The sequence below is a fragment of the Lathamus discolor genome, chromosome Z (assembly GCF_037157495.1).
Source record: "Lathamus discolor isolate bLatDis1 chromosome Z, bLatDis1.hap1, whole genome shotgun sequence".
Classification (NCBI taxonomy): Eukaryota; Metazoa; Chordata; class Aves; order Psittaciformes; family Psittacidae; genus Lathamus; species Lathamus discolor.
Genome location: NC_088909.1, coordinates 74409843 through 74422246, shown reverse-complemented (window position 1 = coordinate 74422246; position 12404 = coordinate 74409843). Strand labels below are relative to the sequence as shown.

General features: G+C 36.9%; 2 protein-coding genes across 3 annotated transcripts in view; one reads left to right on the top strand and one right to left on the bottom strand.

Moving 5' to 3' along the window:
- The window catches only part of PCSK5 (proprotein convertase subtilisin/kexin type 5), a 257979-nt gene that overhangs the window by 39908 nt on the left and 205667 nt on the right, over positions 1–12404 (bottom strand). For both annotated transcript variants that reach the window (XM_065663504.1, XM_065663505.1), the window contains exons 22-24: positions 9090–9226; positions 6970–7167; positions 6564–6632 (exon numbers count right to left, since the gene is read on the bottom strand). In XM_065663504.1, coding sequence (XP_065519576.1) covers positions 6564–6632; positions 6970–7167; positions 9090–9226 — 404 coding nt within the window. The remainder of the gene's footprint in view (positions 1–6563; positions 6633–6969; positions 7168–9089; positions 9227–12404) is intronic.
- Positions 1–12404, top strand: part of LOC136005741 (riboflavin kinase-like) — a 77954-nt gene that overhangs the window by 51914 nt on the left and 13636 nt on the right. The gene's annotated exons all lie outside the window — the stretch shown is intronic.

The following is a 12404-nucleotide window of genomic DNA, read 5'->3' as shown; positions in this document are numbered from 1 at the left end:
TCCAGTGACTTGCCCAAAGACTGGATTTTACACAGGAAATAATTTTCTTTCTCAGAGAAAGAAAAATATCAAAACCAGAATGTTTTATTTAATAGATACATTTTGTATCTTCAGTATGCAAGGAAATTTTCTTTTACCTATACTCTAAGAAAAACAGCATCCTTGAATGTAATGTTCTACCCATACTGAAATATGAGTATTGAAAATCAGACACAAAAAGTTCCAATTCTTGGTGGGCATTCTTTTTGCACAGATTGCATGTTCTTACTCCAGAAGCCTGTGAAAACGAGTCCTGTTATCTGCAAATCTAAACCCCATTCTGCAAAATTAACCTCTTGAGGAAGATTTACTTTGAGATAAAAAAGGATCCTTATCATAGTTTTCCCTGGTATTTTGAAAGCCAAGGTGTATTCATCAGCTTTGAAGAAATGAAGTTTTCCTTTGTGTTTCTTAGGTTGCTATGGGAACCAGATCACTTTTCACTCATTAATCAGGAGCACAACTGCCAGAATCACAATCTGCACCTGTGAGCTTGAGTCTGTTCACAGTACTGCCCTTTTAGCTATTTCATCGGTTCCTTAAATCTTCTCCAAGTAAATTTTCTCACACTCCCATTGCCTTATAGATGATATTTCCCCATCTTACTCTGTGTAGCGGATCTTGTGGATCATTTGCATATTATTTTAGTCTCACTTTCTGCCTTTCTAGATGTATGTTTGTACATAGACCTTGTAACCCAGACCAAACTAAATAGTTAAGTTCTGGATAACCTTTGAGAGTTGCTCAGGCTTTGACTTGCTAGAGCAAAAAGCTACACTTGGACATAAATACTTGTTTTGTAGGCAGGGACACAGCTTTTTGGGGTTTCTCAGTGTTTGTCTTTTTTGTAAGGTATATTTGAAAGAGGAAAGCATGATGGCTATTCTGAACATTCTTTGCATCATCACTGAGAAGCACTCTATTCTGAGTGTTAACCTCTGAAAATAGTGGTGGTGCATATGTTTAAAAAGCCACGTGCTATTCCCTGCAGAAACCTGGATGGGTCAAAATGTGATATACATGGTATTGTGCTACATGTTGATGAGGTAACCTCTGGGAAACCCTGGGAAGTGCTCATATCATAACATGTCACACTTTCTCAAGCTGGACGAGGAGAGTGGAAGTGAATCTGCAAGTAGGTGAGTAACAATTGAATTGGGAGTATGTGGCTTCATGGGAGGACACTGGCAGGAAGGCAAACAAGTTGGGTGAATGCCTGGCTTTCACAATCCCTTCTGGGAGGAATATTTATCCTGTTGATTCCTATGGATTTACCAATGATCCTCAGTGATCTCCTCAATGAACTAGGTGGACATACTTAGCATTATGGGTCAATGGTGTGGGAGTTTCTGCTTGTGAAATGCACATATGCAAGTCAGTAGAGATTGCATATAGGGGAAGTTTGTCACTTACCACCCTCATAAATAATCATATTCTGTGTGTGTTCACTATGAAGGGGTAATGCAAATTGTATTATTAGAAAGAGAGACAGCTGATGGTGTCTGAGAAAACATGTTGGTCCATGTGTTGTATTATAGACATATCAAATAACAAGTTTGTTATGTTCTTCCATTGTACTGACTCAGAAATTCTCTTAGAATAATTACGTTCAGGGTTTTTTTGGTGGGTTATTTTTTGTTTCTTTTAAACCTGAGCTTTGGCTTATAGTCAATGGCTTTCTAAAGAGGTAAGTTCAACTTGGAAACTTATTACAGGTTTAAGAATCTGGAGAAAATATAGTGTTATTTTGAAGTGATCTAAATCAGTGAGTAAGTGAACTTACATTGAGAGGTGGAAGGTAGAAGCCACTATGGCACAAAGAAAATCCTTCTCCTACTGATGTTGCTTCAGCAGAACTTTCTCTTGCAAAAGCTGCCTTTGTTGAGGCTACTAGATTTAATTTTACAGACTTCATAGTGTTTTCTGGTGCCCATGCCCACCAGAAGGCAAGTCATTAAAACTTAATCATGGCCTCATAGTCAGAGTGATGAAGACCTGCAGTTCCGATGCACTTATTTGCATCAAAGGGAGCAATAGCTCATTGCTATTCTAGAAAGTAGTCTTTGTCCAAAATTGGGTTATCAGACCTGGGGTCCCAAAGTCATAAAGATAATCTTGAAACTACGGACTTGAAGTTTAAGCAGCACACTTTCTTAAAGGCTTTGTCTGTACAATTTTGTCTTTGTGTTTGCTTGCACAGCAGTAGGAATATATTTGAAGCTTGTAAGAATTAAGGATTAAACATGCATATTAAAGTCACCCTTAAAGCTTGACTTGCCTTGGCTCTCACTTCAGATTTCAATGTCAGGGCAAGAGTCTGCCTTTCAGGTCTCATGGGATGCCACGAGCTTGAGCATGCCATTTGGGCTTGTATGGCAGCAGGCAGTCAGATGCATTCAAGAGCATGTGGGCAAAAGAAGGTAGGGATACAAACCCTCCTGTGCATAGTCATTGTTTTGACACTGTGTACACAAAGCCATAAATCCTTTAGGGATTAATGCTAAGGCCATTTATCTATTACATATCCCAGGATGTGAAAGTGTCTGCATGCAAAATGGTATCTGTAAGCATTAAAGGTTCTTTATTTCCCTAAAATAGGAGCAGCCTTCAGATTAATGAAGTGAATCAGAAAGAAAAGTATCACACAAATTTAAAAGAAAGCATCATCTGTATTCAGACTACAAAGACCAGTGTATCTTTGATTAAGTCTTTCTGACAGTTCCCATCTTTGCCTTTAGACATTCAGTGTTGATACAGTAAAGACATGCTGCCACACTGACGCCCTAAAACAAAACTGAGTCCCAACTGGGAGGAAAACAGACAGATTTTACTTCATTCCACAGCATCCCAGCAAGTATTACAAACACTGTCAATCTTCCACCTCAGTATCCTCATGCCTGGTGAACATAACCTGCAGTGTTACTTACTGGGTAGGTTTTACTTTTTTTTTGCATAAAATGTCTGATATGGGATGTAAAGTATCAAACAAATATCTAAGTATGATACTCATGTCTCAATCTTTCTGTAGGGTCACTATTCATCAAGAAGAGGTATTTCCTACACAGTCTGCCTCCACTACGTGCTCTATTCTGCTGGCATCTGGCATCATGCCAAAAGAGAGTAAATCTCACTCATTTTCTTGCCTGCAGAAAGCAGGACAACATTGCTCATGGCTGTGGGTGGTGGTTTAATCTATTCTTTGCTGACCTGTGAAAAAAGTTTCTGGCCAAAAACTACCTGTCTTTCAGGCTAGTGGGAAAAAATGCAGATATGTTCACAGACATATCTGTCCTTAAAATTAGATGTGTGTCTACAAAAAAGAAAAAAAATATCAATTAACCTCTGTAATTTCTAGTTAGTAAGAGAACCACTTGCATTTCGCTGCTCCCAGTTTACAATGTAATGTCACTGTGGTCTAATATTCTTTTTTAAATTCATATAGCTTCTGTAAGTGGGCCTGCATTCAGTATAAACTGAAGTTAAATATTTTTACCTCTTACAGTTTATATCAAATGATCTCTAAGCACTTCAGAATGAGCAGGTGCCTGATGATTTTTTTGGTCTTAGGTAAGTCTTTTGCAGATATGCAAATATGCACAAAATATGCTTACATTTGTGTATGAAGAACTACTTTTGAGTATGTGAACTATATAATTTTGGTTCCAAATGCTGTGCTTACCACATTTTACTTTATATCCACCCTCATTTTTTAAATAGAGCATTCCCCAAAGCTTTCTGCTGCACTTCTAGTAGAAGCGTTCATAGTGTTGGAATGCTTTTTCTCCTCCTGCTCTACAGTTCTTATCCAGATTATATTCCTCAGTGACACTGGAAGGAAGATAATTTGCTTAATTTTAAAAAGAGTCTGTAGAAAAGCCATAAAGATGTGAAGCTGAATGTATCAAATTCCATATTTTATCACCTTGAAATTTTACTATTGGAAGTTACTTTTATTGCAATGCAGTTTCCTTATAGATTTCAAAATAATCCATTTCTTCTAAGAGACAGGCAGTTCAGCTGTTTTTTTAAAGAAGTTCTTAAATATATCAATTTTCTGATAAGACATGAGAAACCTATTACTCTGCTCATCTTATCTATTAATTAATTTATTGATATGCCCAAAACCACATAGAATATTAAGAGTATAAATACAAGCAAACAACATCTCTACCTGAATCATGCTAAGTATGAAGTTTATAGGACATGCTTTACTTCAAGAGCACATAGTAATTTGCAAAAGCTGCTTGGGATCTTCCTTTTGGCCCACTGCTGTGCTTCTGTTCCAAATAGAGCTAGCATTAAACTAACCTCTTTGACTCTTAACAATATATGTATCGTAACCACCACCGAGTTTCCTTTATATTATGCCCCTTACAAAGATCTGGCATTTTCATACTTCTGACTACTCAGCAGTGAAAGTTAATTCAGTCTTTGTTTTACCTGCATCCATTCTGTTGCTCTTTGAAGCTTTTGAAAAGCCTATTTTAAATCAGAACTTTGAAAGAGCCTGAAGGTAAATATGCAGTGAATATTATGGATGATTAATATTTAGGAGATGAGTGATCTGCTGAGAACAAAGGTAAATGAGTAAAAGCCCCATGTTCTGTATGCCAGCTGCTGACAAATACTCTTGCAAGTCTCTTTATGTAGGAGCTCCTTATTAAGCTCATATACAAACAAAATGAGCCTTTGAGTTGCTTGCAATGACTGTTTTTAAGAGAATTTACTATTTGTAGTGCATTTCACCCTAATTCAAAGCAATGATTGGTACTTAACAGTTGCAGAAGAGATATAAAATATTTTTCACGTTGTGTAAAGCACCAGAAATATTACTGTAGAAAAGTAATATCCAGTAGCAGCAATAAAAATTGGCACTAAAATAGATTCTCTCTCTTAGCTTTCCTTCTTTTTACTCCCTACAAGCAAGCACAGCTGGCATGACTCTAGATACCATGCCATACAAAAAAAGACACGGTATAGTTGCAATCATATTAAAAATTGGTACCTCCAGCTCTTCATTCAGCAGTATTGAAAGCTCCAGCTATAGTCATAGAGAAAAGCATTAGGCTTGACTGCATTCATTTAGAATGGCTGGTCACCAGAGTCATGGGGTGTTTTATGACATGGCATATTAGATAGGATGACTGGTCAAAAGTAGTATAGGATGAAAATCCTTTCAGAAGTTTGGTATGCATGAGCATTTATGTCTTTTTTTCCCCGGGAAAAATGTTGTTGACACAAAAGCAGAAAGAACATCAAAATGATTGTAAGGAGTGATGGGAATAAATTTTTTGTTTGTTTATTGATTTTTTACTCGTGGGGTAATTTCATAGTTTACTTTGACTTGAGTTCCTGCTATATACACTCTCCTTTGAATGTATAGCAACATCCAGTCTCTGTGTACTGGTGTTAGTGCCTGTTACACTAGGCCCCAGGTGGAGCAAGTAGGAGAAACCAGAGGTCCCAGTATGAGCTCCTCTGTCTCTGGAAATTCTGTCTGAATTCAGAGAGGGGGTGTATACTCCTGGTAGTTTCTAAGTTTTGAACTTCAAAAAATGGTTTTGGAAATATAACAAGCTAAATTTGTTCCTTTCTTTTAACAAATGGTACTTCCAGATAGCTATCTATAGATCAGTGACCTGCTCCAGATTTGCTGCAAAAAATGTAAAGTTTGCGTTTATTAGGTACTCTGTGCTTTCTTAAGATGAAATTTGTCTAAGCGGTTATAAGTGAAGACTGCCTTTCTGATGGGTCTCCCTCAGAATGAGTACCTCTTAGTCTTGAGGTACTTGTACTTCTGTCCATATAGCCAGAGGAAATAAAATTTTCTTTCTGTAAACACAATGCAAATGATGAACTGCAATGTCTTTTGAATAGTTTTAATCCTCTGTCAAGGTGGGCTGTTGTGATACAAAATCAGTCAAATTCTGCAAGTTAAATGGCATTTGTTTGAAAGCAACAAACTTTCTGTCAACATCGTATTATGTTGAGAAGGAACTTTTTTTTTCAATCCCATATGAAAAAATGAATCTACGTTTCAGTGTTTCTTATAGGGCAGTAGCGTTGCTATTGTGATGACTTGCTCTTGAATGAAATTTAAGATCTGTCCATATGTGAAAATGTTTTTCTTTAAAAAAAAAAAAGCATGGGCTAATGATCTATTACCAGACCTGAAAAAAATGAACATCTATGATAAAGCTCTGCGTCTGATAATAGCTTCAGAAAGGCAGTAAATCTCTCAGCCTTACTGGGACATCCAAGCAGGAAAAAAAGTACAGCAAAGATTAATAGATAAATTCATACAAAAAAAAAAAAAAAGAATTTGTATTTATGCTGGAGATATAATTTAGAAATGGTATTAAAAAATTAATACGCTGTGAAAAAATACAGTTTATTTAGTGAGAGAATGCAGGAATGACTAATGGCTCAGCAGCATACACATAGGTTCATGACCAGAGAGGGAGGAGGAATAGTTTTTCCCTACCTTAGGTATAAGAATAAAAGCTCATAAAGGGAATATTTACCCAATTTGCATTTCTGGCATCCATCTGAGCAAGGTATGCAATCTTCAGAATCAGGATCTTCCACCTCACCTGTGTTTTACAAGTCAACAGTTTGGGTTAATTCTAGGTAATAGAAGCCCAACACTTGGAAGCATTTAGCAAGGTTCCTGGAAATAAGCTTTATCCAAATCCAAAAAGGAGAAAGATTCACAGCAATTTCTTTTCTCATTTATTCTGGTGTAACCCCACTCAATTTGTAGAAAATACTCCTATTTTACATTAACATGGTATTAGAAGAGAATTGGAACTGGAATTTAAGGACCTCAGGATCAGGTGTGATTGTATATTACAAAACAGGAACCAAGATGCTTAACCAGATTTCTGATACAAATAAAATATTTGTAAACTCCTACTGAAGGATGCTTACCTTCTCTACACCTATGCTTCTGACATATATTTTGAGTAAGGTAGTAGCCTCTGAAACATCTTTTGCAGTGGCTGGAGTTCAGGCACACCTCACAGTGGCTAAAGCAAGCCATACAGATATGCTCTGAATGGTAGTGACCTGGAGGACAGCTCTCTCTGCACTCGCTGTGATACAGGAAACGTTCAATGCCTCTTCTATCTGTGTGGCAAACAAATAGGAAAATGGTGTCAGCAATAGAGGAAAATTGGGCATAAGAATCGCCTTAATGAAGGTGATGCAGGTGATGAGAATTGATATAGGGCACTGCTAGTTTTGCACAGATTTACACCAGATGAACTAAAATATATAAAAGATTTAGGACTTCAAACCTTCCTCATTCCTGGAGATATGACATATAAAGATGTCATGCTAGTGTATAATTACTGTTTACATCCATCGATCTAAAAAAAATAAGGATTAAGAGTTTTCCATTACTGAGTTCCCTTGCAGTGGACGTATTTTATTGCATATGCCCATGTAGAATTTCCATTAAGAAAGCAAAGCTGTCCACTTCACCCATGGAAAGGATCAGTCTGTTTCCACAGTAGATTAATCTCTAGCATTCATCCTAGTCACAGCTAGACTCTGGAATCATTTAGATTTGAATATGAATAGCAAATGTGTATCATGTGCAAACGCTATCAGAGAATTAGCATTCTCTAGTGCATGGAAAACTGAGAGTTCTCTTCCTCAAATCCTTTTGAATGAAACCTGTGAAAACATCTATGACTCCACACGCCATGTGGTGCAACATGGGAAGTTTTCTAATGGGTTACCCCATAGTATAAATGACATACATTAGTGTGCTAAGTATGTTTGATTGCTTTACCTAAAAAGCAAGAATTTGCTTGATAATTTGTTTTTGAAACAGCTATAACAGACAAGCAGCTATAATAGGGAATAAGTGCTTCATCATAGCAGAAATAGTCAGACATTGTTTCAATTTTCATGTGAAAATCCTTACAATGATCTTTTCTAGCTTCCTCAGGGTGTGACTCTCATCAGTGTCTTCATTTCCTGATATAAAGAAATACAGAAATTTATATTGCTGTCCAGTATATGGAGAGACTTGGGGAACAATTACACCAACTTTTCCTGCATGATGGACTTGAAGAACCATTTGAAACTTTCATCTACTCAGTCACATTTCCGAAAGTGAGAAAGTCAATCTCATCATCAAATTAATGCCACCTATATTAGTGTTTTCTTGTAATCTAGATACTTATTACAAAATAAAGCCTGGGCCATTAATGACTATGACTGAAGTGGAGGTAGCAGCTGAAAGGAAAAAGGTTGTGGATCGATTGTGATTTCTCAGAAAAAGCTCACAAAAAATTCCTCTTTATTAAGTGAATTGAAAGTTAAACCATAACTACTCATTTCCAGTGGCAATTCAGGCACATACTTGTATATAATATCTTTAAGTTCTTAATTTGTCAGATATTACAGAGGCAAGAGGGAGTAATTTTTAAAATGGAGGTTCAAGAGGAGAAGACTTACTTTTCTGAACAACCAGAAATTTAACTGTATTACCCTCTCAACCTAGGCTCTGTAAAGATGTGCCCAAAAGTATGAGTTTTTATATGTGTCAGTGGTAAGCTTCTCTTTGCATGCCCCATTTTCCCAGCTGAAAGGACACAGCAGTCTGTGGTGGCTTGTTTCCTCGCCTTCCCCAGACATTTTGGAAAGCACCCTGCTTGCTTGTGTGTTTCAGTGTAGGACATACTATGTAGAGGCTGAGGGAGGCATGTATGGAGCTTTCTTTTCCAGAGGCAGCCTATGCAGGCTTTCTGTCCTTTTTTTCCGTGCTACACATTCTGTTTCTGTTAATACAGGTCCTATTCAAAATAGACCAAGGGAAATGCATAAAGATGCAAGGACAATGCAGAGTTGTGTTTTCTTGTGCTTTTAAAAAGACGAATGGAGTTCCAGATCGCTTCAGGGTTAAAACAAGATTATGATGCAGATCAGTAGCAAAGGCACTATTTATATTATTGGCTCTAACAACTGTGAGAGAAGAGAGAAAAGGGAACTTGGAGGCCAAGGAAGGGGAAAAGGCTGCAAGGGGAAATCTTTCTTACCTGTTCCACAAGTGGTGCATTTGTTAGGTTCACTTCCACTGCAGTCCAGGCAGGTATGATGGCACAAATGACACTGTCCTTTAAATTCAAACTTTCCTCTGGGGCATTGCATAATGCAGCGACCATCATCAAAGACTCTTTTGAGGCAGAGAGGCATAATTACAAATTTAGCAACTACTTGTTCTTTAAGTTTAATAGAAACTAACAAGAAACCCAAGATATTTTCCCTTCACTTTATTCTCAAGAATCATTTTCCTTACGTATAGCTTTTATTAAGCATAAAGTCAACCATATTTTGAACCTGGATCTTAGACTTCAGAAATTAAATTTTTCTGGGAAAATATCACCTTTTGATAGTGTACCGAAATGTCCTTCTACTGCAATCACTGCTGTCGTTACTTATGTCAGAAGGAAAAGAAGACTTAGTCTTTCTCTGTGAAGGAATGATTTGTCTGTTGAAGTTTTTTATTAGTTTTACTTTAAAGGTTTCCTGTGAACAGTACTATGGCTTCAGTAAAATGACTTTGTACATGAAGTCAAAATTCTATCTGAATCTTGGCCTTTAGGAGCTGTATTATTTAGATTTGTATATCTGCAAACACTTAGGAGTTTTGCTGCTAGATGTTCTCTTTTTACTACATAATGAAATATTTGCAACAGAATCCTTTTGTCTGATGAAAATTTCTGGTCCATTTTTCACTGCTACTTAATGTCTATGGGTTTTAATCTGTTTGGAAGAAAATTAGAAAAGCATCACTGAAGGTATGACTGTTAAAAGAATATAAAACAAGTTGCCTAGAATTTGACAATATTTTCTTCCATGTTTAACTATTTTGACCAGTCTGATATCTGAGGACTTGGGAGTCAATTTTTAGAGAAGCTGAGCACCATTCACTATCTTAGTACAGGTTCTGAGACTATCAACTTGTCTGTACGCTGAGAGAAAAGTAGGTTTTCTATAACATTAAGATAGTTAATCTCTTCCTTGGAGACAGGCAATGGCATTAGAAAATACCTGAAATATGCCTTCATAAATTTGAATTGCTTTAGTCATCATCAGATTTATTCTGAAAGGAGAAAAATATCTGCAAAATTTAAAATCAGTTTTGTCAAATATTCTTTGAAACTATTTAAAATTTACCATGATTGGAAAAGTCTAGCCTTATATGAAGTGTGAAAACAGAAGAAACAGGCCATCATGTAAACAGCCTTCCTGAAGTACATTTAACAAAGAAAAGCTGGGAACGGATTAAAAAGAATTGTGCGGCTCAAGGCAGACTGCTGGGGGGAATCAGGGAGAAGCTTTTCTGTGTATACAAAGTACTCTGCAAAGATGTATCTCTGCGCTGGAGTCTGACAGTAAGATTTCAGTTAGATTTTCTGATTTCACAAGAACTAACCTGCAACTTTTGCAGGTTGGTTTCTGTGAAAATGGGTCAGTGTGACCGAAGTACTGAAGGTAGCAGGGCTATGCTTATATGACATGCAAATATTACTGTGTTCTACTACCTGTTCTGACTGTAATGGTAGCCATCCTTGCAAACAGCTCACACAGGTGAAAAGTACATTTTTTTCTCTGTTTTTTTTTTTTTTTTTTTTTTTATATAACCCCTGATGGAAGACACCAGGAGGTCAGATCTTGTCACTAACCTTTGAAGCATAAACATACTGTAAATAGCTGGATGAGGAATTCTGTGAAAATCATTTTGGACAAAATACTATGAATTCTACAATTTGCTACAATTGTGGTAAAATTGCTACATACTAAACACAAAATACTACAATCCCGTATTTTTTAAAAAACAGGTAACTGCATTTTGCACTGCCAAAGAAGGTGGTGTGACAGTGATTTTGAAATGAAATGACACCTACTGCTGAACTTTCACAAAGAGCAGGGATCATTCAGTGTTTTCATTTCCACTTTACTTTCAGTAATTCCTCCCCCCATGTCTTTTCATCCTTTTTGAAAGAGGAAAGGCACTCCTCTATAGGAAAGCAACGCTGCTGATTTGTTTTATCTATTGGCCACTCTGTCTAAACCAGACACCACCTTAAGCTCTCAAGAGCAACAGAATTTAGGATTCTGTTTCAATTAAATAGGTCTATTTCAGGTACATAATGAATCATGTCCATTGGAAGGATTTACTCTTTTGCTTCTGGATGAGATTTTTCTTTGTTATTGTTTCTTTTACTACTGGCCGTGCTAATATGACTTTTTCTAATAGCTTTCATAATGTGCAAAGGAGCACAGAAAGCTTTTATAAACCTTAGATACCAAAATTGTAAACTGTCAGAGGATTTATTATGGGAGAGACAACATCACCCTTCCAAATGGTCAGAGACCTCATTGCCGCAAACACCTAGTGGTTTTGCCTAATAATGTTGTTCTTTACCTTCTTTGTTTTGCAAATATCTCTGTGTAAGGCTCACAAAATAGGTTGCAAGGAAATACAGACAATCTAAACGCAATTGTGAATCAGATAAATCCAGTCCGCAGCCCAAAATTCTGTCCAGAGTTCCTGTGCTAACGCCGTTTCTGACACAATACACCCTAATTTAATAATGTTTTCTTAGTGATTAATTTTCTGGGGCTCGATTGGTCCTGGTGTGTCTTTCGTTTGCATAGTCATGCCATAGATATCTGCAGGGTAAACTGCAGAATTGAGTGGGGTTTTTTTTCTCTATGCTTTACAGGGTCTGATTCTGATTTCATACTGGTGTAAATATCAGCTGGCTACAATGAAATCCAGTGCAAGAAAACCAGAGCTGTCAGTGTGAGAATAAAGATGGTTGGCAGGACATGAGTTTAAAACCACCAGACTCCTGGGTTAGGTGTGATATGACCTAAACATAAGCCTCTGCTCTGCGGAGTCTTGCAGAAAACTTTCTTTCTATTTCTAGTCACACCTTATGGCAGGTTAGAAAAATCAGCCTAACTTAAACCTCCTTTGTTAGGGAGCAAAGCTTAAGTGCTATGAATATCTTCTGAATTATGTGATTGCTAGCCTCAGTGTCCATATTCATGCCTTGTACCGAAATCTATACCTGTGTACAACTACAGATGCTCTAGACTCTAGCTGTTCAATATGTCACTGTTGTGATTCTAGTAATCATGATTTTGAGAGGATGACAATGAAAGAAAGACTATTCTATGTATTAAAAGAAATCTTTCTGTATCTGTGGGAATCATCTGGCTAAATGTCAGCTGCACATGTAGCGAACCATCTTGTTCACGTAACACTTGTTTTCTCACTTTCTCTAATTTTGTTTGTCCTAATCACTTCTTGTTTCTTCAGTTGACTCTACAAGCTAGTG